At 40.3% G+C, this 26,878-nt stretch overlaps 1 protein-coding gene across 1 annotated transcript in view; it reads right to left on the bottom strand.

The window, feature by feature from the left end:
* Positions 1 to 20,815, bottom strand: part of me1 (malic enzyme 1, NADP(+)-dependent, cytosolic) — a 78,587-nt gene extending 57,772 nt beyond the window's left edge. Inside the window, exon 1 of the mRNA XM_003453476.5 lies at positions 20,507 to 20,815. Within this exon, the coding sequence (XP_003453524.2) occupies positions 20,507 to 20,635 (129 nt within the window). The 5' untranslated portion in view covers positions 20,636 to 20,815. The remainder of the gene's footprint in view (positions 1 to 20,506) is intronic.
* Between the last annotated feature and the right edge of the window lie 6,063 nt (positions 20,816 to 26,878).

Raw genomic sequence — 26,878 nt, 5'->3', positions numbered from 1 at the left:
CAATATTTTTTCATCATTTTGATGGTCACTGTAGTGGCTATATTAATTTCTTAAAGTTCTCTCTTTCTCTTATATTTAATATAACCACACTACGGACGGACAAGCGCTTGTTTTTTATGCGTTTTCGTTAGCAACAACGACGGTAAAACCACGGCGTGTCCGCTTGTTTATTTTCCACATAAACCTTTCACAATAAAGCTCAAGATCCTGTTGAGGCTTTTCAAAATAAAACGAGTCACGTGAAAGATGCAGAATATTAACGGATGAGAAGCAAAAAAGAGCCGCCAGGTGCTAAAAAAATAAACCTTAGACTCAAACGTTAGAACAGACTTTTCTCCGCAGCACGCTGTGTAATAAATACTCAAAGAAAACGGCGGCCGTTACAACTTACGTCTAAAAATGTATAGTTCCATGCATCAGTTAAAACACTGGACTCCAGGTAAACGACGCCCAGCTGGAAACACTTCACAAGTCGAGATGCCCGAGATTCACAGAATTTACAGGAAATGTTACATTTTTGTAATTTATATCGTTATATCGACGATAGATGTCTTAATATCGGGATATGAGATTTTGGTCATATCGCACAGCCCTACATAAATATACTTATAGTGAAGGTAAAAAAATATTATTTTCCATCACCTTTCCTTACCATCCTCAGTTTTCTTTCTTTTGTATCAAAAATAAGGCTTGTAGTTTTACTGTAAGACTACATAACTGGTCTATGGGGGCAATTTTGTCGATGTGCTGACAAACAAAAACTAAAAATTACACCTCAATACTCCCTCAGAAAACTTCAGAATTATGTAATTGCACACAAAGACACATTGAATCAACTTCAATGTGTCTTTTCAGATAAGAAAAAAGGGAATGGGCTGCATTTAATATCAAAGATGCACATTTTATTTTTAAATAACAGTTTCATTTTTCTCCATTTCTTACTGTGCTCCCTGAGCTTCAATGTTTCTCCTGCAGAGACAGGCCCTATTGAGAGTGACCAGAGCTTAACACGAAACGGAGGCCTTTCCCCATTGAGCCTCTCTCAACCACAATCACAGATCAGACAGGGGGACAAAAGCCCACAGGCCTTCGACAGGGACAGGGCTCAAATGTTTGGCACTGAGATAAGACCTGGCAGAGATGTGTGTGGTCACAGAGCACTTCTCTATTCAGGGCTGTGTGGGAGAGGGAGTGCTTTCTTTTAATAAAAGGGAGAGCCAAGGCAATACACAACATGGCCTTCATGTACAACATGTTTATCACTTAAACTGCTGGATGAAGGTGGTGTACAGTGATAGACATCTTAACCCCACTTCCTCTCATCCATCTGTTGCATCCTAATGCACATTTTTTCTGTCTTTTTTAAAAATGTTTTTCTTGCTGTTGCACCTAATGATTCAGCAGTGTTTATGAGAGATGCAAATATAGAGTGAAAAAAAAAATGGGGCAGAAAAGGGTTTGTACATAATAACAGGTAAACCACATCATATACACTGTAAAGCTATAAAAGCAAAGAGGTTTATGAGGTGTTAATGCATGTCTTTAAAAGAAAACTGTGAGTCAAAGTAAGCTTGATTTGCAAGCCATAAGTACAGTAAGTCTCTAATCTGAGGCTAGGGCCGGGAATCAAGTAATCTTTTAATTCCATGGATTCAGGATCCTCAAAGGTTTGATGTTTTGGCACTGTTTGACCCTTTAATGAAATAAACACTGGAGCTATTTTAAACATGTCAATAACATTTCATTTGCCACAAGTCATTGAAAAGTAGAGTTTTAAATCCTTTTAAAAGACTCTCTGTCTCCTAGTCAGCTGTCTCAGAGGCTACAGTGCTGTTAAAAAGTATTTGCCCCTTTCGAGCTTTCTTATTTGTTACACTTTGATGGTTAAGATCACAAAATGCAGTTTTTAAATGATTTTATTTATCAAGGGAAAAAAGCTATCCAAACCTAACTGATCCTATTTGAATTTAGCTTTCTAAAAAATGAAATAATTAAATACTTCACAAGGGGGACAATTACTTACAATTACTTAAAAAGGGGTCAGGTAGGTTTGGATAGCTTTTGTCCTGTAATAAACAAAATCATTACTTAAAAAAAAAAACGCATTTTGCATTTACTCATAATAATATCAAATCAACTAATTTCAAAATTCTCTAAATTATTATTTTAATGCGAGAAAAGCATTCAATAACTTGTCTGGTTTCCTTTATAGAACTCCTTCTTTTAGAGAGTTCTGGGCTGGATCGTTCGCTTCCCTGAACCCTGTTAGCATTTTAGTGAGTGAGTGGGCGAGAGTGGTAGGATATATTTCACAACTTGGAAAGCAAAGAGCAGAAAAACTTCATCCTGGCAAAAAGGAGACACCCTTTTTAATGGCTGGCAATACAAAAGTTGACTTTGAACAGACCTGAAATAAAACTGCAGAGGGGGGTTAACATTTGCGTAACATTAAACGGGACTGTGAGAAAGTCATCTACAGCGGTTAAGTTCACCCGCACTGCTATTACACCATAGACCAGTGGATCTGGATTCACTTCGGCTGGTGATGTCAGAGCTCCTCAGACCAGCGATCTCGCTGCAGCTGACCAAACAGGGAACAGAGGACTGCTGAGGTTGTTCCCATAAACACCACCACCAGCGCCATCTACTCTACCCCTCCATTACTGCCACGTGTGCTCCCCACAATGCAGCTTAGACTCTTACAGTTAGATGTGCAGCCTACAGTAGCAAGTAGGACCTTAGTTAATTATGTCAATGTGTCTGCTAAGCCAAAAACAATGTTTCTTTTCCTTGCATAAAAAAAAAAAAGCAAGACTGGAAGGTTTGGGGAGTTGCCTTGAAGCTTAAGAAATACCCACGTAGACATCTCAATTCCTGAACCTGAATACAATATGTGCCCCAGACGTGCAGAGTAATCCCATTCAGACTCCAAAACACATGCAGGAGATTGGTAAATACCAAGAGTCAGCTGAAACTGAATTAGAAACTTGCTATCACGGGAAGCGTCCTGATGAGTTCATTCGGTTGGCTGACTGTGACCCGCACCGGGGGAGACTCTGGCTAACAGCTGAAGGAAAGACTGAGTCATACGCCTCCTTTTCCTCCATCACGGTTGCAGTGTTTATAAACACACACACACACACGCACACACACAATAAAGAAATAGTGATTTTTAATGCAAATTTAAGTAAAATCATCATATCGTACAGCTTGTGCAGACAATGTGCACAGGGTTTTGTACCTACTTCACAAACACACACACCATACTCAAAACTGTCCTAAGACCCGGTTTTGAGGCACAAAAACATGAGCAGTGAGTCAGTTTAATCCCGCCACAAGAGAAGAACCACACCGCATGACGTCGTCATTGTCCAGCAGCGCAGCGTGCCATCCTCTTGTTTAATCAATAGCGGCATGTATGTCTAGACGCTGTGAAAACAGCTGGTGGGGGTAAGACAGTGGATATCCCAGTGGAATGACAGATTTATCCCACAGTTATCATAGCTGGGATTAGCAGAGAGAATCCAAAGATTAGAAAAACAAGGAAAAGTGACAAAAACAAGGAAAAGAGCGGGAAAAGAAAAGAACGTAGGGGGCACGGCTGCTGTTTTATGAGGTCAAAGGCACACTGCTGGGGCAGCCAGCGTTTGGCTGGTGGGGTGACTGGCTCACTGGATGTAATGGGCCAGTAGTCGCAGCTATTTAAGTCTGTGATCAGCCAGCCGACCAGGATCGTTATATAACAGCAAAGCTAACCACCACCGACACACTCAGCTCAGCCTCTCTCTGGTGCTGCCACGTAGGAAAACAGAAAGAAATTTTATCATAAGCTGAGCTGTAAGCAGAACTGAACTCGGCAAACTTCTGCTTGTTAGTGGCAAAAGCATCCTTAGGCTGTCATGGGGCAAAGGGCGTGATACAACCTGGACAGGTCACCAGTCTATTGCAGGGCTAACACAGAGAGGCAGACAACCATTCACACTCACACTTAGAGCCAATTTAGAATAATCAGTTAACCTAACCCATGCATGTGTTTGGGCTGTGGGAGGAAATGGGATAGAACACACGCAAGCATTGGGAGAAAATGCAAACACCACACAGAAGGACCCCAGCCAGCCAGCGGGTTCAAACCCAGGACCGTCTTAAGAGCACCCATGTGAGAATTTGTACAGCAAAATGAGTATGTGTGACATTGATAGAAGGCCCTTTTTATTCTCTTCATGGACAGAACTTAATTTTGATATAAAAATCCAAACTCTAGGCTCCTTTAAAAATATTAAAAACATTCCTCCTCCTCACTCATCATTTCTCTCTTACCTCCCACCTAATTCCTCTTTCGTATCTATGCATGTCTTAGAAAAAGCAAGCAGTGTGTGTGCGCGTGCATGTGTGTCTGTTTTAGAGCATGATCATCATTTAAACTCCATATGGAGTTGGCATATAAATGGTCTAGGGTTTCAGAGTTCTTTATATCCTCAGGCGAAAAATCCAAAAACCTTGGGTTAGCCGTGGCTATCCGAGTCAGCTGAGCCCGAATAGCCTCCTTCTCCTCCCCCTGGTTCCCTGCACAGGAAATAATCCAAAGTCCGCGAAGTTGCATAACACAAACCTTAAATTCAAAAAAGTCACCGAAATAAATGTCCGCTGGGTCCAACATGGTCAGTTCATTCTGTCACAGCCTGTGGGAGGCAGACTGTATGGAGTGACGAAAAAGAGCCCAAAATGCAGACACCAAGACAAGCGGAACAAAACTTGACTTAACAAAAAGCAAGCCGTTTAATATGGCTGATAGAGAAACACAAAATAATACATGGGGCAAACAAAGATGAGAATAAACAATAACCTAAACTGTCGAAACTAAAAATAAACATGAAAAACCCAAAACATGAACCTTAGCATAGATGCAAAGCTACCGGGAGCATGGAAACATAGCACAAACAACAACAGACGCTGAACAAAGGAGGACAGAGGACTTAAGTACACAGAGAGATAATGAGGGGATGGGGAACAGGTGGGAACACAGCTGGGACAAATCAGACCTAACGAGACAGGGGGAAGCAAAACTAGACACACTGCACATAGGACAAGGACTTTCACAATAAAACAGGAAACAGAAAGGAAAGCAGACATGACAACACGAACTTGACAACATAAGACACGCAGCATGAAACACATAAAGGGTGAGGGAAACTTAAATACAGGGGAAGAAAACACAAGAGGAATCTAATAAACAAATGAACTTAGCTAACCTAATGAACTTAAACATCAACATTACAATAAAATAAAGCTTAAAATGCTGGGTCAACAGACCCAGGAACGTGACAAAATGTATCTATATTTTGTATTTTGAAAGAAAGTTACCTAAAACTATAGTTTACAATCATTTTCAGCAGACATCTTGCTAAATGTTAATCTGTTATCTTGCTTTGGCTGTTGTCCCTATGGTGCTTACACTGGAGACAATAAGCTAAAAAATTAGGCAGGCTCACTAACACATATACATAATGTGTGAGCCCCGCATTCTTGCTCTGATTTAGCTTTTTTTCAAGCTTTATGGCAATAATCACTATAACTTCAAGAGTAGTCAGTAGCTTTGATCTTAAATATTAGAGCTGGAAAGGAAGTAGGTGGAAAAAGGGAACAAAAACAGGTGTTAATACCCTTTCATAGTGCAGTCTTTAGCATCTAGCAGTGCACGGCCAACAACCTGTGGGGCACTGTAGAGGTGTGTGATGTGTTCTTGTGTATATTTTACATCACTGTAAGTGCGTAAGTGTGTGATTGATGAGGGATGAAAGAGAAGGAAAAGAGAAAGAAGGAGTGAAAGGCTAAATGAATGCACTCATTCATGCCACCGTGTGCATGCATGTGTGTTCTTGCTCACTCTGTGCATTTTAACTGCAAATCATACAGCAGCCATAAATTTGGACTGAGGAGAGCACTGACTGGTTCTTGGCCAACACAAATAATGACCCCTTATACTCTACTGATGACCTTTTCCCTGTAACTCTAGGCTCCTTTAAAAATATTAGAAACATTCCTCCTCCTCACTCATAATTTCTCTCTTACCTCCCATCTGACTCCTCTTTCTTATCTATGCATGTCTTAGAAAAAGCAAGCAGTGTGTGTGTGCGCGTGCATGTGTGTCTGTTTCAGAGCATGATCATCATTTAAACTCCATATGGAGTTGGCATATAAATGGTCTAGGGTTTCAGAAAGGGAAAGTGATGTAGGTCTCTGTGTAAACCTAAACCTGCTGGATACTGGAAACACACTTCACAGGAATACCTTTCCTGATTTTGAGGAAGCAAGGCTACTTGCATCACTGCACCCATTGTTCAAAATGGCCAGGGAAGTCATCCTTTTCCATATAAATTCTATAAGCATCAGCAATCAAGTGGAAACACCAGCAATATTAGAAAACCTTCCATCCTGAAACAAAGGCCTGCTCTTAGAGAAATGTGACCTAAGCTGTGTCTGAAAACCACGCCACACCCTGATCCTCACTAAACCTTGGTAGATGTCCTCAAAAATGACTGTCTGCACTTTACAGTTTGCTTTTTAAGAAACAATTTTTAACAAGCATCTGTGAAACCGGCTGAATTTTTAACTACACATCCCTCAAACTGGACAAAAATGCTTATTTGCTGAGGACTATTTTCAGCTGTGGGTGAATACACAAAAAGTCCTTCTAGAACACACACGAGCAAAAACTGAAAAGGGCTGAAAGTGGCCTGTTCTAAAAAGAAAACAAAGCGCGGCAGATGATTGCTGGAAGTCTGTGCTGCTATTTAACTCAATTCCAATACGTCCATGTTTGCAGCAGCACATACCAGAAACCTGCAGCATGTTTTAAATGTGTCTCTAAAACATGCCTCTTAAAATAATCTGGATTAGAAGACTGACGTTGCCCCAAAAGTATGTTTTAAAAAGCTCAAAACAAGTTGTTTCAGACAGTGGACTGACTGAGGAGCTGTAATTACCTTTGTGGCTTCGGAAAAACAAAAGAAAAAAAAAACTCAATCAAAGAATCCACTGAAAATGAAGGAAAGCATAAACACAAGGTTAGCACATGTTCACTGGGTTTAGGGGGGAAAAAACAGCTACTAAAATGCCTGTAAATTTTGGAGAATGTACACAGTGCGTCAAAAGCCTGTGTGGTTAGACATTTGCTTCAGTCAAGCTAAACTGTTAGTCCCAATAAACAAAGGACAGGGAGACAGTTAAAAAGTCTGAGGCAGGAATGTGATGGCAAAGGTCAAAGATGTCTGTGTGGAGTTAAAGCTCACTCGTTCATTTCAGAACTCCACACATGGCAGATAATTATACGCTAACTGGACCGACCGTGGTCTCTGATAAATAGGAGTGGGTTTCTGTTAAGCACATGGCAGGTGTAACAGTCTTTCCCTGCATTTTATAAAGGCCACCCTGAGGACCACTAAAGTGTTTCCTCCCTCTGAAAAGTAAAAGTGAAGGGTTTCTTAAATGGTCATAAATGTACACAGAGTGTAGATGGGAAGTGTATTTATGGCTTCTGCCTTGTGCATGCAGGTGTAACACTGATGGATGGAAAATCTTGCAGAAATTTAAGCTTGAATGTGTGTGCATGTATGAATGAGTGCATGTGCATGAATTATATTGAATTATATATTCAATATGTTGAACATTGTGTTAGGGGTTTCCTCCTTTCATTACAAATAGTCATAATCAATCCTATGTGAGCACTTCATAGTAACACAATTGTTTGCTTCAAGTGCCATAAAGTTGACCACATGAAAGTGAAGAGAAAGCACATTTATGTTTCTGCTGCTCATTGCATTTTTTTCCTGTTTGGGTGTCTGTGAAAATACTTGACAGCCTGGGGAATGTGGAGTTTTTTTCCCACAGACTCTACACAGGATTGTTCCATGGGGTGCTCATCACACCCCTAGACCAATAGGACCTGCACCAAAATATTTATAATCCCTTTGCAGGACATAATAAGGCTTATGTAAGGTACTTTCTTTGGTTTTGTACGTTGTTGTTGTTTTTTTTTAATTTTACAAAAAATTGAGCACACTTTACATTATATCTGTACGTAATACACAAAATACACAAAAATTAATTGTTGAAATCCTTTTTATTTTTAAATGAAGTAACATTTCTTACATTTCAGAAATTTTATTCAGACTCACTTTACTCAGTTAGCTCATTGTTTCTGGTTTCTGTGTATGATATTTTACATAAAATTTTCAATTTAGAACAAGTTAAGGTTTTACAAGAACAGCTGTCCTTTTTTTCTATCTTTCCCAGTTTAATTAACCAACAACACCATTATCAGGATCTTTGTTTCTATGGCTGTTCAGGGTAGAGAGGTAGAATTTTACCTCAGTTTCAGCTAGGCTTGTCTGGGATTTGAACCCGGGACCACTTGTACCCCTAGACCAGTGAGCCATGTATATCCACAAAATATACAGAATGGACCCAATCACAACAGGCAGCTTCTACAACTTATAGGTTGAAAAATCACATACATAATATAGTTGATGTTGGTCCTAAAAAAAAACTTAAATCAGCAGTCTGCTACATTGTTAAAAACAAGGAATGCACTGATCCGCTCAGCAGCACCAAAGGGTCTGAACAACCAGAGAAGATGAAGTGCATGATGACAAAGTTATTCCTATGGTTCAGAAAAATAACTTCACAACATCTAACCAAATCAAGAACACTTTCAAGGAAGCAAAAGTATCATTGTCCACAATCAAGAGACACTTTAATAATAAACTATATGACCCCTGTACCACAACTGGAAACAGGAAAGCCAAAAAAATTTCTAATACAACCTGCACAACTCTGGAAAAAAAATCAATGAAATGATGATGACTTTGTAGCAGAGAAGAGAAAAGTATGGAGAATGAGAGGAACAGCTCATGATCTAAAGCATACCACACCATCTTTCAAACATAGGGGAGGCAGTGTTATGGCATGGGTACGTATGGCTTCCAGGGGAACTGGGCCACTAGTTTATTGATGATGTGAAGTTTTCTGAAGTGTACAAGTGTACAGACTTGTACAATCTGCTCAGATTGAGCCAAAAGCTGCCAAACTGTTTGGACAGCACCCGGTTACTAGTAACCAGCACCCCACAGAGCAGGACTTTCAGCTGAAGATAAAACTGAAGACAGTGAGACCAACAAACAAGCAGCAACTGAAGGTGACTGCAGGGAAGGCTTGCAAATTTACTCAAGGGAAGAAAGCATTTGGTGATGGGAGCTAGACTTCAGGCAAAAGTCCAGAACAAATGTAAAGGGTTTCTATCTAATTATTAAAAACAACAATTATTCATAAAATTATGTTAGTTTGTTCAATTACTTTTGAGCCTCTGAAAATGTGGAACTATATATAAAAATAACTGTAAAATTTTTTGTAAACCATTTGCATTAAAGATGAAAGTCTGCACTTCTGTCACTGCTTAATCTAAAATCCGCTGTGGTGGCGTACAGACCCAAAATTACAAAAAATAAGAAATTTCATTGTCCAAATACCCTTGGACCTACCTGTATGACACAATAATGTCTTTTTTTAACATACATAAAATACACATCTGTTTAGATAAATGTGGGACTGGGTTTAAAAGTAAAGTATCTCATAAATCTCTACTTTCCCTGTCAGCTGGTATTATCCATATTTTGCTATGGTTAGAATTTATAGCTCATGTCTAAAATTTACATCCACTATTTGTCCATGTTCCATCAAAGCCGCAGGACAATCTGCAGCAATGTGTAGGTGATGGACATCACATAAAACACACAAAAGGACAGTTCATAACTTGTAGAGCATAGCAGCAAGTGTGTGAAAATAAAGACTGTACAATGCCTTATAAAGCTGAGCAGTGACTTGAACAAATACTACCTTTAACACCTGATGTTGTAGATGCGAATGTCCAAAATTAATGACTGCAGTGTCATTTTTATGCCCATCTAAGCTCTCACTTTTGAATGTCTGTATTCAGTGCGAAGGTAGAGAGAGCATTACCAGGTTTCTTTACCTTTTGAGTTTCTAAGCAAAGGCCAGATACCCCCATCTGTTTCCTGCTAAACTGGAAGCCATGGCAGAGTTCAAGAGGATTACCCTCTGAATAAAGCCCTTTAAATCCATCCTTTCCTCTCAGGAGGAAGACAAAACGCACACATCAGCTCCCAGCCGTCTCCTCTCAGGATCTTACAGCCTGACTAAGCTTTTCCTAAAAAATACCTTGCAGCAAATGTGCCATGTCAGGCGTGCATGTGTACCTAATCAGATCTGCTCATTAGCAGTCAAACTTTGTTCAGAGGCTCAAACGCATCCATCAGAAAAAGTGATTTCTCTATCAACATTTTAGCCACATGTTGTTAATAATACTGTCAAAGAAAAGCAATGAGGAAAAAGCAGACTGAGAAAAAACTGAGGAATTAATGGACACAGGTGGAGTCCTCACTACACAACCAGAAGTTTATTATGTGACAATGTTCTTAAATTGTTAACATAAGCTGGAATTGGATTGTTTGTTATGTGCTTGGTAAAAATCACAATGAAACTCATAGAACCATGATGACTGCCAAGGCGATTTTTTATTTATTTTAATATAAAACGTATAACAATTGTTGCATTATTTAACATCAAAACCTTAATCTAAAGCACAATGGCAGGGTAATGGCAACTTTGCACTGGCTATGGGTTTTATGTGCTCAAATAAAATTACTAGTAAGAAGGAAAAAACTACAACTGGAAGTATTTCAGCAACCACGGGAGTCACCCACTAAGGAGTCACCCACTAAGGAGTCACCTACTAAAGAGAATGCAGGTTTTCAGACTCTTTCAGAAAACTTAAAATCCCCATAGTACACTGTCAGCCCTGCCCTTTTAGACTGCTGGCTTACTTGTGGTTCCTTGGGTATTTCAATTTTAATTTAATTTTTATTTCCACTGGCTTCACCGGGCTGTATTATACAGCTTTTAAAAATGGAGTAAAGCAGTATATTTTTCTTGTCCAAATCTGCAGACAAACTCTGAGCTCTGAGTCACTCCTTACTTTCATGGGTCACATACTCCGCCTAGCAACCCTGAGTTCTGAGACTGATCAACAAGGTCGTCTTAAATCCTCCAGCTCGAGCAAATATGCAAACGCAGGGTTCCTTAAATCAGGAGGTGCCAACTTGCCAATGCAGAGACATGTTGGTCAAACAGCCTTGAAAGTGGAGCCGCTGTTGACCTAAGGAGGGCAGCCTTAAAGTGGGTGGAGGCAGCAGACATGCAGAGTTCCTTAAACACATCCAGTTCCCTTGAGACAACCCTTTTCATGCTGCAGAGCCCAGGTCCCTTAGGAGCCTGAGAGTTCCTGGAAAAATGCCCAAGGCCCTTAAGAAAATCAGCTCTGTGGTCCAAATGTTCACTTTCAGCTAGTACTGCAGCGTTCATCGGACACGTTTGGGTGACAGCATGAGCCTTGACAGCAATGTGCAACTCTGCAAGAGTTGCCACTCTCCTGTTATGAAACCTCATTTGTACTGTTTGTTTTCTGCCACAAAAAGCAAGTAATACCCTCAAGCTGATTAATGCAGACAGGAAAACACAAATAAGACAGATGTCTCAGTGAAGAGTCCGATGGCTGACCTGTCTTAATGGAACAGGAAATCTCCCACAGACGGCCAATCCAATTTCAGAGTCTGTCCTAAAATAACTATCTAATTCTGCCGTCAATACCCAGAAGGAAGAACAAATATATTTTAAAAGCAGATTGTGAACTGTCTATTAAAGCAGTCATAAATACAAGAAAGGTATACTCTGGGTGAGTCACTGTGTCACATATATTTGTCCTCTTTATTTAATGTCAGGTCTATTTATTGACCCAATGATGTTTTCCCAATGTATCACCTGTGAATCTATTGCTCCAGTAAATTTTAAAAATCTAAAAGTAATTAACCTCTCTCTTTACTATAAAAACACTGATACAGATACAAAATGTTGGGTCATATATATCATGGTCAGAGGTAAGACATGTCTTTTCATTTAAAAAAATGTAATAGTTTTTTTTATCAAGGGTGGAATAAATTTTTAAAAATTCACATAAATTTCACAATTACTCATAAAGTTTGTGTAATCTTTATGTGTCATCAAGTTTGTTCGGTGTATGAAGGGATTTACCCTTGTGAGGAATCCCACTGATTGCTGAGCGAAGTCAGCAATTCCTTTGGAATCAACTGACTTTGCTGCTCAATTTCACCGCTCTATCTGCAGGCGTGACCAGGCCTTTACCCTATTGATTGAAGGGCATTAAAACCAAGCACCACCTTTTTCATGAAGCTGCAACATCACAGAGCCTGTCAGTCTGCATGCCATCAGTCATAATGATAGCCATCTCTTCTGTCTCTGGAAAAAACATTTGCACATAATGGTCATACACTCACAAGCTGCAGAACACTGAAACCAAACACTACTCTTAAATTCTGATGCATCTTTGTTAAGTCATGACAAGACCTCCAGCGCTCTAATATAACAGACAAAAGCAGCATTGAGGAGGAGGGGAGGGGAAAACGAGGAAAGAGGAGGGATGCTTGTGATGAGCTTCATAGGAAGGTGATGAGGCTCAGACAGTCTCCCTCTTTCTGTCTGGGACAAGCTAATGGCTTCTCCGTTGCACTGATGTGAATGAGGAACCCCCCACCCCTCCCCCCCCCCGATAAAAACCCCCCATTCACACACACAAAAGTGAGCTGAAATGGACAGCTAGTTGGAAGGACTTGCTGTTAAACACACACGAGAAGTGTATGTGTGTGCGTGCATACAGTTGAACTGACAGTCTGATCATGTTACACGAAGTTTATTTGAGCCAGCCCTGGAGAAAACACTGATAAAAGCACTCATGGTGCAGCAGGTTAACAACACAGCGTAGACATGTGTGTTCGCCTCTGCGTGTGCACACATGTGTGCGTGCGAGTGTGTAAAGCTCAGGTTAGCGGGGTGATCACTGGAGGGGAAACGAGGGTCCACTTTCTCTCTCGCTGCCCGATCCACTCCAGTCTATCAGAGGAATGTCTGTTCACCCGTGATGTGACCTTAAACACCTGGCCACACCTGGGACGACTCACACACATGCATGTCACACACACATCCGCATAGTGAAGTGCATTAACAAGTGTAGCTGCGCTCTATGGAGTTTAGCACTGAAACTCTTGTACTGTTTTCACTGCTTAGGCCTGTAATCTGACTGACAACATCATCCCTAGTTTAACCACAGACAGCCACTAAACAGCTTGTAACACCCCCCTCACACACACACACACACACACACACACACACATACACACACACACACACACACACACACACACACAAACTGATGCAAAAAACTTTCTAACACAATACGATCAGGATTAAAATGAAAAAAATATGAGAAGCAAAGACAGTTATGATAGCTATGATGCTAATCTGGATACCTCAGAAGAGGACTTTGCAAACCAGTAGCTATGTCCATCTTTAATATACCGTGTATGGTTAGAGGAAGCTTAGTTAAGATTAACTCTGGGTCTTACAAAATGCAGAAACAAGCCTGAGACAGCCCAGCTAGTAGCTTATTCTGCCGTCTAAAACACTTTAGCTTGAGCTAAACACTAACATCAGCTTATTTACCATTTTGCTTAGTTTCATTTTTAAGCATGCTAACATTTGCTAATTAGTGCTAAAATTACAGCTGTGGCTTATGGGATTTTTGTTTTGGTGGTATTATTATCATCAACGAAACTATTAAAGCAATCAAGCAACCAATAAGAACATAGTTATTGATCCTGTGTCCGTCTATCCTCAAACCATACAAACTACTAGATTAAAAATCAAATGATGCTAAGAGTTCTTCATCTTCATCCTAGGAAAACATTGCTGTCTTTATTTGTCTTTTATTTATATCTTTGACTCTGGGTGCCATCATTTTCCTCATCCACAGAAGCAAAACAGTGCAATTCCCATACTTCTGAACTTCTCATGGTGCAAAAACTTAACATTTGTCAGAATTTGGCAGCACAGTAAGTGCTCCTTGTTCATTCCTGCTTCCATCAAGAGATCCTTATGAAATGCTCTAATTTAAACCTAATGCACTATCATCACAAACACTCAAGGATTTCCCCTAGGATGTGAAATGTTGATTCTACAATAGGAGGGTGCTAGAAAGCTATGGTAATGATAAATGCACAAAAATTCCCAAGGTCCATGGGAACCTTGGCTAGCAGCACAAACAAAGCATTACACTAATGCTTCCCCAAAACAGCAAACTGTCAGCATGAAACTTTTCCAAGTCGTGACGGTGCAGAAAACAAACTCTGTCCTCGTATCTCACTGGCACGGTGAATCAGCAGCCATCAAAGTTCCAGACTCCACTGGCTAAAATCACTGCCATGTCATCACTGTGTTTTCTTTTAAGGAACTGTGACATAACTCAGTTAGAGAGCGCGCAGGCTTATGAAAACCTCATCAGGTTTTGATATAGATGCAGAGCGGCTGGAGCTCATTATGTTTCAAATGGAACAAACACCAAAGCACAAGACAAATACCCAAAGGAGAGGATTTAGAACCAGACAACAGCAGCAATATTCCCACTTCCGAATTAAAGGCAGTTTTTATTTGTTGCCATTTGTTCGTTAGTTGCTAAATTTATTTACATCTCAGTCTGAGAAAAATGCAAACCCGGCGAAGGAAAAAACAAAATCTTTTGCTGAACCGACAGTAACAGCCAAATGGGAGAAAATCTAACATGAGAGCTTAATGACTTCCAGTTGCTTGAGGGTTATCAGGAAAGTTGCCATTTTGGCATACCAGGACATCTTCAATGCCCAATCAGATAGACTGCTGTTTGCTGCTCGCCAAAAACAGGGCTTCTAAATGTCAGTCTTTCATCTAAGCGGCCATCTTGCAACATTATATGTGGAGGCTGTGGTTGCAAATGAGGCATCCACCTAAAGTGCTACTGAACATGGACTTTCCATTTTGCTCAGTATTCATGGGCTCAAATGATGCAGAATGTTAGTGATCTTAATGAACGTAACAAACAAAACATTATTGTTTAATCGAGGGGATCAGTGCAGGTTTACGTCAAGTTTAGCGCACAATTTCTCTCTTAGAAGCTTACTGTATTTCAATGCAAGTCTTTGTGAGTCTGCTATTGCTAAGGTTGATGTTTTTTATGCAGACAAGGTAAAGACAGATCCCGTGAATGAGCATCTGTTAGGAACAGCGTCCCTGATTAGGCGCTAAGAGCATTTTTAAGGATGTAGTTGTTGTTGTTGTGTTTTTTGGGTTGTTGTTTTTTTTTTGAGGCAGCAGCAGACGGAACCAGCGTCACAGAGAGACGCACTGAGCGCCTGAGATTCACACAGATGCCTCATTTAAGTGTGTTCAAGCAGAGAGACAGAGAACTTCTGTGGAGCGAGGCCAGCGCTCTCTTCGCCGCCACAGAGGACCCTTTCTACCTCTCGCACCCCACTTCATCTCATTATTGCGTGGTGCGCGCACACAAAACACACCTATAATATCCGGTTCCACCTCTGGAGAGAGCACATTAACCATGAAGTAAGGTGAAGCCGTGTTTGTGCGTGTGTGTGTTTGTATGTCCATACATCAGCTGCGCAGGCTTACGTGCATGTATGGAGAGATTAAAAGGAAATCGAAGCCCGCCGATGTGAGGACAGGCTGCTTTCAGCGCTACGTCCCTCAGCATCAATTAACAGGTTGTGCAGTGACTGGCTCCTGTTAGGGGTGAAGCAGGCCAGCTGTGGGAGGTAAACACACCTCATCCCCAGGGCTTGCTCAAATCAGGAGGAGGGCAACAAGGTGCCACTGCCTTAGCCACAGAAGCACACCTGTGTATGGCCACTAACACACTTTAACAGTCATTTCCTACCTTTTCCTCCAATTTCCTCGACCCCTGGGTCATGTACAGCACTGAGAAAAGTTTAGCTGTCTGCATCATTTTTTTGTCTGATATTACTCTAACCTGAGCGTTTGTGTGTTTGGGTTAACGTTAGACAGCTGATGGGAAGGTTACTTTGACCTCATACAAACACCAATTAAGATTAACCAAAATTATAACCATGATGTATGGGAGCATTTGTGTCCTATCTTCCCCCCAAACCACCAAGCAAAGAACATTTTATAACTGAAACGTTTACTTTATTCGAAATAGTTCTCTCTGAGAAAACGTTTGTGCTGAGTACAGTCACAGCAGGCTCTGCCAATGCTTGCTTCTGAAAGTTTTGTGTTCACATAATGAATCTTATTAATTCTTTCTTCCAAAACAATATAACGCCACAAACTGTGAGCTCATTTGGGATGGCTAACTTTAAAATGAGATGAAAAGCCATCTAGTAAAATAAAGAACAAAGGACTGGGGTGCTTGTTACATTCCTCCTTGACACCACTGCGAAGAAAGAGTGCAGAAAGAAGAAGAAAAGGGGCAGTAGGCAAAGAGTGTGAGAGAGAAATTATTTTAAAATGGAGACAAGTGTGTTTCTGTGTTACTTTAGTCTGGATTTCTATGTTTAAGGTCTAACTTTTTGCATATCCTTTATTTAAAGAGACAAACTAGTGCCACAAGCTAAGTGACAGACAGCCTTCTTTACGATCCCTCCCCTACACTGGGACTATTTAAGGCCCACATGTGTAAACTGAGTCATGAGCAAACAGTTTACTGGGTCAGCTTTAAACACAGGGCCAGGCATCCACAATGGTCTCTATGACAGTCCTCTTACTATAAAGAAAGGGTTAAAACACACACACACACACACACACGATTTCAAATTAGTTCTCTGAGAAATTCAACCAATAAAATTCAAATTTTTGCAAGAGAAAATGAAACGGGATGTTCCAGATGTTGTTGGTAATAATGATGCCCTGAGAAACAGTGCAGAACTTGGAAATGGACACGTAATGGTTGTAAGAAGTAATATATTAGTAGTACATAGAAGTAGTATTGTAAGAAGGAGTATATTTAAAACACAGGGACACTTCACACACTAAGGTTTTATTCTTTCTGTACAATAATATCTGGGATATAAGGAAGAGCTGGCTGAAGTTGTTAGGAAACCTGTGGAAATATGGCTGACATTTTTTTTATTTCGTGGAAACTTTTTTGAATGAATTGGCTGACAATTTGAATGCAGCACCAGATCTCCTCAATATGTCTGTGGTATTAACAGAGTTTGCTTTGTGAGCCACTGATTTAATCAGCATTTCTGAACCAAGACTCACCCTGGTCAAGTTGATTGCTGCCAGGACTGATGTTAATATTTGATGCCTAGTTGGTAAAGCAGGCAGACAGCATGTCATCCAACAGTGGCAGCACCAAAGTTGCCACTCAGGAGCTATCCTGGCAGTCCCCGTCGTCTGTTTGTGAAGGAAGCTATAACTTTAATTTCTCCTGAAGTTGTATTTTTGACTTTTAGGCTTGTATTTGACAGTATCAAGCAGGAAACTGGTGAGAGGAGGTGGGTGGGTCTGGTCGCTTGGTGACTTTCTCCAAAAATATGTTTTAAAAGCCATTTTCCCCTGCAATTCATACAATTCATAACAGCTTCATTGGGTCATGTATTTTCTTGTATAGATGTAAAGATTATGACTTATATTACATTTTAAACTGCTTGCAAAGTTCACTTGAGGAGGTAACGTGGAGACTAGGGGTTGACTCATTGGTGGAACCAATACTTTTTAATTTTGTTTCGCTGTTAAATTTGGTGTCCACTTCCTGCTTGAGTAGCTTTATGTATCAAAACTATAATGCAAGACTGGGCAATATGGGAAAAATCTTTTCATGACAATTTTTTTCACATCAGTCGATAGAAATATACATCTCAATATACCTCAAGTCACTATTTCATTCATATGAGATGAAAGTAGCCACTGTGACATCACTCAGAGATTAGTGACACCTTTTTATCAAGCCTCAAGCTGAAGATTTCCACCCTCACCCTTCATGGTGTTTTTGCTTTGAAATCAGCTAATTTACTGTAGAAATTTATGATTTTTTTCCAATGAGTTTACAGTTTTGTTTTGTTTTTTTAAAGCACATATTCTGTCAATTCACAAATATTATCCATTTTATAATTACAGGACATCCTTTGCAATGACCTATAATTTTACACATTTATTTCTTACAATTTATGCCAAAATTGTGGTGCACAAAGATTTCTTTCTTTTACTACAGCATCGTTTCTTTATCATGCATAAAAACTAAGATGTAATGTTAAAATTGATCTTGTTTTTAAATATATCAAGAATGAAATCTGTAGTGATGCTTATTTACACTGACAGAAAGGGGAGTTTCACTGGTCCAGCACACTTAAGATCTATGTGGGCTGGACATTGTAGCCCAAAGTAAATGTGTTTGGCATTCCTGTTCTTTACCTTACACTGTCTCTTTCAATTCCTTTAGCAGGTAAAGTGATCTATAATTAAGCAGTGCAACACTGCATTTCCCATAAACCCAATAACTCACTGTCACAAAGAGGATGTCAGTATATTTACTGCAGTCGAATAGATTTCATACTAAGCATGACACTGCATAAAATGACACAAAGGGTGCCTGTTCACTCTGCAGCAGTCTGGTTTATTTTATGAAACACTGTTTGACATTCATGTGAAGATCAGTCAGGGTTACATATATACAAACAGGACTTTTATAAAGGAAGACTAACATGATCAATCTGTGTCTTTATTTCAAAGCTCACAACCACTGCACAACAAAGGATGGCCTTTATGAGTCTCGCTGGACACACCCACATTACAAAAGGTGCCATGATTTATTCTTATTAGTCATATTGCAATTGTGTATACACAAATCATTTTGCCCAGCCACTCTATACACACTTGAACACACACACACACAGGGTTGACATGCAGCGTGAGGTGCTATCAGCAGTGGAGTGATTAACCTGCCTAACAAACAAGCCTCTGTGCAGCCACCATTTCTCCACCCCTCGCTTCACACAACCACACACACACACACTGGCCTGTTTGACCTCCACTATCTCACTTATCAGTTGCCAGGCTGGCAACTCCTTCATCTGCAGTAAACCAACTGCAACGTTTATCAGCCCGGAGCAGCTTGTATTTAGAAAACAGGCAGTGTTCATAGTTTCAGTGTGTATTTTGTATATTGTATCTGTAATTCTGGTCGAATAAATCTGAACAGCCCAGATGTCAACTTCAGATAGGCCTACTGTTTTGAATATTTTCAGATATTTTCCAAGAGTGAGACATATACGGCTACTGAGAGGCCAGAAAAAACAGGTCAGAGGGAAAAAATAGACAGCAGGAACGTTCTAAAATTAGCCTGAAAAAGGTCAAGTGGTTGTGGGGCACACTTAACATAAGGACGAACCCGAATTCAGCCAGTCATTGTGAAGGTCAGTCAGCACCATGGACAGAGATCCTGTCATCACAGCCTGACCTCTGGGGCCCCATCTCACCACACACACCAGGAGAAAACACTGGAAAGGCTCAAAAGCTGCCAGACCCTCATTGTTTACTGTGCGTTCATGGGAGGAATGGACACAAGTACATCCTAATAATGATACAGCGAAAGGGTGGTCACAAGGCTTGTGTTAGGTATGTTTTTCCAAACTATAACATGCAAAGTCATCCCTTTTTCTCATAACCTGAAAGGAAGCAACTCAGCACAAATTATTGCAAGAGTAAGCAACTTCCAACAGCTTTCTGTTCCTCATTTTACTTTAAAACAAAGAAGAAAGAAAAAAAAGCTTTCAACTTGATGTCTCGTTATATGGTGTCAGCTTCTGTGACTATATGCTGAATCACGCTTTAGTGTTACAGTAAATGGGATGAGCTGAGTCACTCTTACATGTGCAATATCCCGCCATCGCTGTCCGGGTAGAGCGATATGTGACAGGGCAGTATAACAAAAGGCCAGGCTCTCCGTGTAAGCGAAGCCTTTGGTCTCTTTAAATCTAAATATAACCGCGTCTAAAGCTGATACCTAAAGAGCCTAGCTGCTGTTACTTTCACTTGCTCCTCTATGGCTCGGCCATGGGTCCTGTCACTTCACGAAGATTGTCATATGACTAAATAAATACCACATATCTCAAATACATTGGAGCTTTTGTAGTAAAATAACAACGACACACGAGTTGTAGCAAACAGTTAAGCTAGGTGTAAAACATTACATTTGCAGTTTGGTTACTCAATACCAAAAAGTCGTCGTGGGCTTGTACCTAATCACTTTTGAGCAGCTACACCCCTGCTACAATAAAATGATAATAATAATAAAAATAATACTAATAATAATAATAATAATAATAATAATAATAATAATAATGATAATAAGTTGCCGTGTTTCCTGGCCCCATTCATATCGATATTTGAGAATAGACTTTCCCACTGTATTTAGGGTGCTAATATTTCCCGCAGCCCCCGAAGGCATCAGCTAACTTGTCAGCTTGTTTATTCAGACAAACTGAAAGCTCGCGCGCGGGGCACGAGCGCTCACCTTGTTCAGGTGGGGGTTTCGCGTCACATCGTAGCCCCTCTTCTTGGTGTGAACGAAGTTCTTCCCCTTGTCCTCGGACCTGTGCATCTCCGTTTCCACTGACTCTCGTCTGACTAGTCCGTGTGCCATGTTGTTGTCGCTTTAAATAGAGCGAGCCCCGTGAACTGCTGTTTACTCAACAAGTGGATGCGCAGGTCCAGCCGCAGAGATCTGGTCTTCACGTCTGCCGCTCGGGGAGTCTCTCAGCTCAACAAGAGCCAAAGTCTCTTTTATCAGTGTTTTATTGTAATTAACCGAAGGTCTCGTTATGAGCAAAGTACCTCCGTCTTACCTGACTCGGCAACTGTCACCAGGTTACTGGAGCATAGTTACAGACTCTCATAAGAAGACATCGTGTAATCCCTTATAATTGGCGTAGTGACACATCTTAAGACTATGTATAAAGGCGATATTAGGCTATTTAAGGAAAGACTGCAAGGTTATTAATTTAGCCATATAGTAATGTAAGGATTCATTTATAAATCAGTCAAAAGGCTAGATATACCTCCCTTTTTGTAAAGAATACATTAGTCATAAGATAAGATAACCTAGAGTAGAGTTTTGCCATAGAGTTCTGGCAAAACAGTTCATATGAATCATTATAATTTGTACGTGATTTATATGATAAATGCACTTAGTGCACTAGCCCATTGATAGCAGCAGATAAGTAAAACTCCTTACTTTTAGTTATTCTGCTCAGTGTTTGTGGAACAGTCTGCCCGACGACCAGAGGGCTGCTGAGATTGTTGAGATTTTTAATATCCAGGTGGGGCTGGTGGGGTGAAGAGAGGGTGTAGTGGAAGGAACTAAGTGAATTGCTGTATAAATAAAGTTTTGCCGGACTAGTAGGCCTTGTGGTATCAATGCTTCTGCAACAATAAGTGTTGTGCTGAGCAAGTAGCTTCTCGGAAAAATACAGTCAGTTCTTAAACTACCATAAAATATTGAGTTTAGATATTGCCTTGGATTATTTCAGACCACCCAACAAGTCTCTGATGAGTTGTAGTATTTGTTACAAACACATAGCTAAGATCATTTTCCAGCACGGTGAGTCTGAGGCCCATGACAGCACAGACATTTGAAGCCAAGGTCAACCTCCAGCCTTGACACAGTCACAGAGTTATGTAACAGCAAGCACCAATGAAGTCTGACAGTCAGGAATACGCCGGCATTCCTGGAGTGAAAGCGAGGTTATTCAACCCTCACTCCATATGTCTGGTGTTTATGGTGTGACTGCTAACAAACCAGAGCAGACTTTACCCAGAACCGGATGATTTGTTCAGATCGATTAATTTTATCCTAGTAGGAATTTGGAAATCGGACCCATTTACACAAACATAACACACTGATTTTTGTTCCTTAACAAAAACAGTTTTAAGAATGTGGTTTTTTTTCCAGTCTGTCCAACTTTTGACTGCTAATGCATGCGACCGAACACTGAGGCGTTGCACAACTGAGGCTGGTTTTTATGACACAGTGTTTCACGCATGTTGCAGGTGTAAAGATGATCAGACTGATAAAGTTATCTTAAAATGTCTGCAGAATGGAAAGTGAAAAACCTCAGGTGAGTATGAAGTGCAGGAGGAGAAAACGCCTTGAGCCTCATGAACAGTAATGGTATTGTAAGGTTTTCAGGACATGCATCACGTTGTAAAAGAAAAGAGCTGAGCTTATAGGTAACATTGCACTGCTTGCAGAATCAGTCTGAAGTATAGATAAAGGATATTTCTATTTCTATAACATGGTGCATGCCCAGAGGTACATATGGATCAGCTAAGAATGGTTTTTAATGACCTAATTCATAAGTTAAAAAAACATTGTTATTGCACCTCTATTCAACTGAAGCAATTAAACAATTAAAGCTTGGACAGTTTAGACAGCTTCAACAGCCTTTGTCTAGTGCAGGGGTGTCCAACTCCAGGCCTCAAGGGCCGGTGTCCTGCAGGTTTTAGATATCACCCTGGGTCAACACACCTGAATCGAATGACTACTTCATTACCAGGCCTTTGGAGAACTTCAAGACATGTTGAGGAGGTAATTTAGCCATTTAAATCAGCTGTGTTGGATCAAGGACACATCTAAAACCTTCAGGACACCGGTCCTTGAGGCCTGGAGTTGGACACCCCTGGTCTAGTGTATCCACTACCCCTCCTCTGTGCATGTCTAAACTATCTCAGCCTTGTCTCTAACTTTGTCTCCAAAATGCCAACCTGAGATGTCTCTCTGATGTACTCGTTTCTAATTCTGTCCTACCTGGTTGCTCTGGCTGAAAATCTTAACATCTTCAGCTACTGTCACCAAACCATGCATCAAAGCAGGTGTCACAAACCTTCCCTTTCACTAATGCTGCTGTCATTCTGTCACAAATCATCCCTGACACTCGTCTCCAACCTTTCCACCCTGCCCGCATTCTCTTCTTCACCTCTCTTGTGCACTCCCAGTTACCTTGGACTGTTGATCGTACATATTTAAACTCATCCACCTTCGCGAACTACTCCTTATTTCTTCACCTTTCCACCTGTCTCCCTCTCATTCACACACATGCATTCTCTCTCACTTCAACTGATTTTCATTCCTCTTCTCTGCAGAGCATACAACCACTTCTCCGGTCTCTGTTCCACCACAGTCCTAATACATGTCCTGCACCACCCTCACATATTTCTCCTGACTTCATCGTGCAGTGCCACAGTTCCTCTCTTAGCACCCTATCATTTGCTTTCTCTATGTCCAAAGTGAAGCTCCTTCAGACCTTCCATATATTTCTGCATCAACACACATCTGTAGTGCTCTTTCTCGGCATGAACCCATACTGCTGCTCACCTCGCCTTCTCAACCGAGCTTCAGCAACTCTTTCCCATGGCTTCATGTTACAGCTCATCAACTTTATCCCTCTGTAGTTCAGTTCTGCACATCACCCTTGTTCCCTGTTCCTTATTCAGAATAGGTTTATTTAATATGACTTATATAACCATTTTTTCCCCATAATAACTTAATATATTTTATTATGGAAAAATGGTTTTCCTGCCTTCTAGTCTGTAATGAATCACAAATTGAAAGAATCTTACCAGATCTGCACTGTAACGTGAGAAAAGTTAGTTTTCTTTTTTGAAGATGCATTTTTGGCATTTGGCTGGAAGAGGCTGGGGAGAAGGACATGTAGGAAATGGTTTGGGGCACACTCAAACCCAGACCTATGCAGCACCCAATAACAGCACCCAGCAAGAATAGTTTTTAACTTAAATGACAGGTACAGTGGATGTACCTGCACATCTGATCTGGCACAGATTTTACACCAGATGCCCTGGTCATTTAAGCCTCTAATGTCAACTTAAGATAATGGAAACGGCAGATTTTGTAGTGCTTTATAACCCCCGAAATGTTTGTCTGCAGTATCCCAAGAATACCTGGGTATAGTGGTAAAACTACTGGCTTTCTGCTACATGTTCCTCTCATCAGTTGAGTCACATGGCAATTAATCTTTAATTAGTTTCAGCTGCACTCAAAATATGTTCCAGTCATGATCAGGCTACCGGGGTTCACCTGAGGTCACGCAGTGTTGCACAGTGTGTTGCAGGCAGTCAATGTCAACGATAAACTTGGACAAACCTGGCTGAGCTCTGTGACACCATGCATTTGTATTTCTCTGTAATTCCATCATTAATTAAGTACTGATGATGAAACAAGCCAAAGAGTTTGAAGAAAAAAAAAGTAACAGAAAGAGTTTAATGCATAGATGCTTAATTAGGACTGTAGGTGTGGCGGATCACACACATCAGCTTGCATAAGGCCACCATCCGTCATCACATTTTGATTTAAATCACTCCTGTTTGTGTATGATTCCATCACTTCCAATAAGATATTAATGGAGACAATATTTTGCGTCAGGAGTATTCAAAGACAAAGAAGATTCTAGAGGATATAAAATGACCTTTTAAAAAGTGTCTTTGAGTTCAGGTTTTAAAAGCCAAACTTGATACTGATAAAACAGAAACAATATCTTTGGCTAAATATAGAAATGCAGAAAAATCAGCTGTGCAGATGTTGAAAAAACGAGACTGGCATCATGTCTATCACATGGGTCAGCGCTTGATATTGATCAGTGTCTGCAGTCGAAGTGTTTCCAAACTGACAAAAACCTCCAATCGCTTTTTAAAAAAAAATCAGACTTACACTGTGTTTGAGGAGCTAATCTGTTCAGCAAACATCTGCCGTCTGTTTCTGTATCAGGCTGCAAGTTATTTTGGAGGGTCAGGCAGGACGCCAGTTGGCAGTGTGAGGCATGAGGAATGCATGAGAGAATATGGGACGTACCAAGAGCCCATCCATTAAAGGTAATCGCAGTGCTGGAACAGCTGGATGTTCTTCAGGAAGTCATCTACCTGGCTGGATGTGTTTATGAATAAACAGAGAAAGAAAGCCTACAATATAATTTTTTATAATCCAACATCAAAAAGAAATATGTGTTTGTGATGTGCTTTTACACTTTAGCTGTAAACATACACACGCTGTAAATGCCTGTGCCAATTTCCTCTGTTTATTTCAATTCTGCCACTTGTAATGGAAGTATATATAATAGCCCAACGTCCTAAAATTACCAAGCAACAAGCGTTAAGGAAGCCATGTGCGGATTAAAGGCTTTTTTTAAATGGAGGATTGTGTCACTATAGTGTACATCAGTTACACATAGTTAAAAAATAGTGCCAGCCTCCCATTTCATAAAGGATTGTTGGTAGCAAGTTCCAGATACAGTTGTCGATTGAACACATAGACAGTATATAAAAGATGGATGTACTCAATGTTCTATCACCCAGTGGTTGGCATGGTTCTGTTACAAAGCCTCAAACTGGGCATCTTGCTGTTTGGCTATGGTGCTGCCATCTTGCTGTTTTTTAAACTGGACACAAAGAGTGAAGGACAGTGCTTGTTTATAGGGTCACAACCTGTAGGGCCCTAAATCATGGCCTGTATTATTCTCCTTGATCTATACCAGGGAACACAACTTACAAACTCATGTTGTATTAAGTAAGACTTTGCCACTAGTGAGTGGGGCCGCTTCGACTTCTGTACAGAGTTCTTTTTGAAACCAGAGGACTCGCCCCCTGCTGGTCATTAGAGAGAATGCAAATTTATGGTACTTCCATGTCCGTTTTATATATACAGTCTGTGGTTCACTGTCCTGCCCCTGCTTGCAGGTATTACGAGTTATTAGAGCCAAATTTAATAGAGAGAAGACAAAAGGAAAAAAAACAGAACACAACAGACAAAGAAAAACTTTTACCCTTTGGTACAAAACTTTTTTTGGTGTTGCTGTACCACAAATAAGGCCTTCTTGAGTTGGACAAGCTAACACTTCACACAGAAAAGAGAGTAAGACAGGATTTTTAATGCGTGTGTGTTGGAGACATGTTTATTTATTTATTTACATTTTTTAACTTAGCACCCAAGCTTGTGCCTTTGCCTGTCTGATATAACAGCGTATAATTAAATACAGTGTACAGCTACTCTTGCAGCTCTGCTGGCTTGTTTTCATCCACAAGTATGCATGCACAAATGATTTTCTTTATAAAAATACCCCAAGCAAAAATCCTGCGAATTCTGAGAACATCACAAAAGAATGACTGAGGCGGAAAATTAGCATCCAGCAACAGATGTGGTGAATAAATGTCTTTGAGATCTAACAAAGCTTTTGTTCCACTGGAAAGAAGCTCGTGAGGTTATGCATGCTTACTTTTGTTAGCACTTAATAAATAAATAAATAATTACAGCTGATTTGGATTGGAATGTCTTCAGCCTAATACCTGTTATAAACCAAAGCATAAGGAAAAACCACTGACATGTGGATAGATTTTTTTATTAAAAGTCTATTTAAAGTGTATTTAAAGTCTGCAATAATAAAACTCAAGAGTCAGCATTAGAAATAATGAGATGCCATAAAATGTCATAGCAGTCCATCCAATAGATATTGTGATATCTGGAAAGTGTTGGGAATTGCAGCTGACTGGGCAACATGTTGACCAATGATAAGGCTTAAATTGCACCTTGGCTAATGATGTGAGCTTTAGATAAATGGCGGTCAGACAGATCTCTGAGAATGAAAGATTACTTCAAGCGCACAGACTCTGCAGATAATGAAAGACAAAGAATAATGACTGCTTGTGATGTAACATCATAAAAAGTGCTCCTTCCAACAATAACTTGTTACATCATTAACAGAATGATTGTATGCAGTTTACCTTTGATTTCAGTTGCAACACCTTCCAACTCTGTGACCCTGCTGTGCCAGCTGTTTTATCAATATAACCCCTTGTTAAAGCATCTTAATAATGGGCTTGT

Source organism: Oreochromis niloticus, linkage group LG11 (genome assembly GCF_001858045.2).
Source record: "Oreochromis niloticus isolate F11D_XX linkage group LG11, O_niloticus_UMD_NMBU, whole genome shotgun sequence".
Lineage (NCBI taxonomy): Eukaryota > Metazoa > Chordata > Actinopteri > Cichliformes > Cichlidae > Oreochromis > Oreochromis niloticus.
This window is presented reverse-complemented; position numbering and strand designations above follow the sequence as displayed.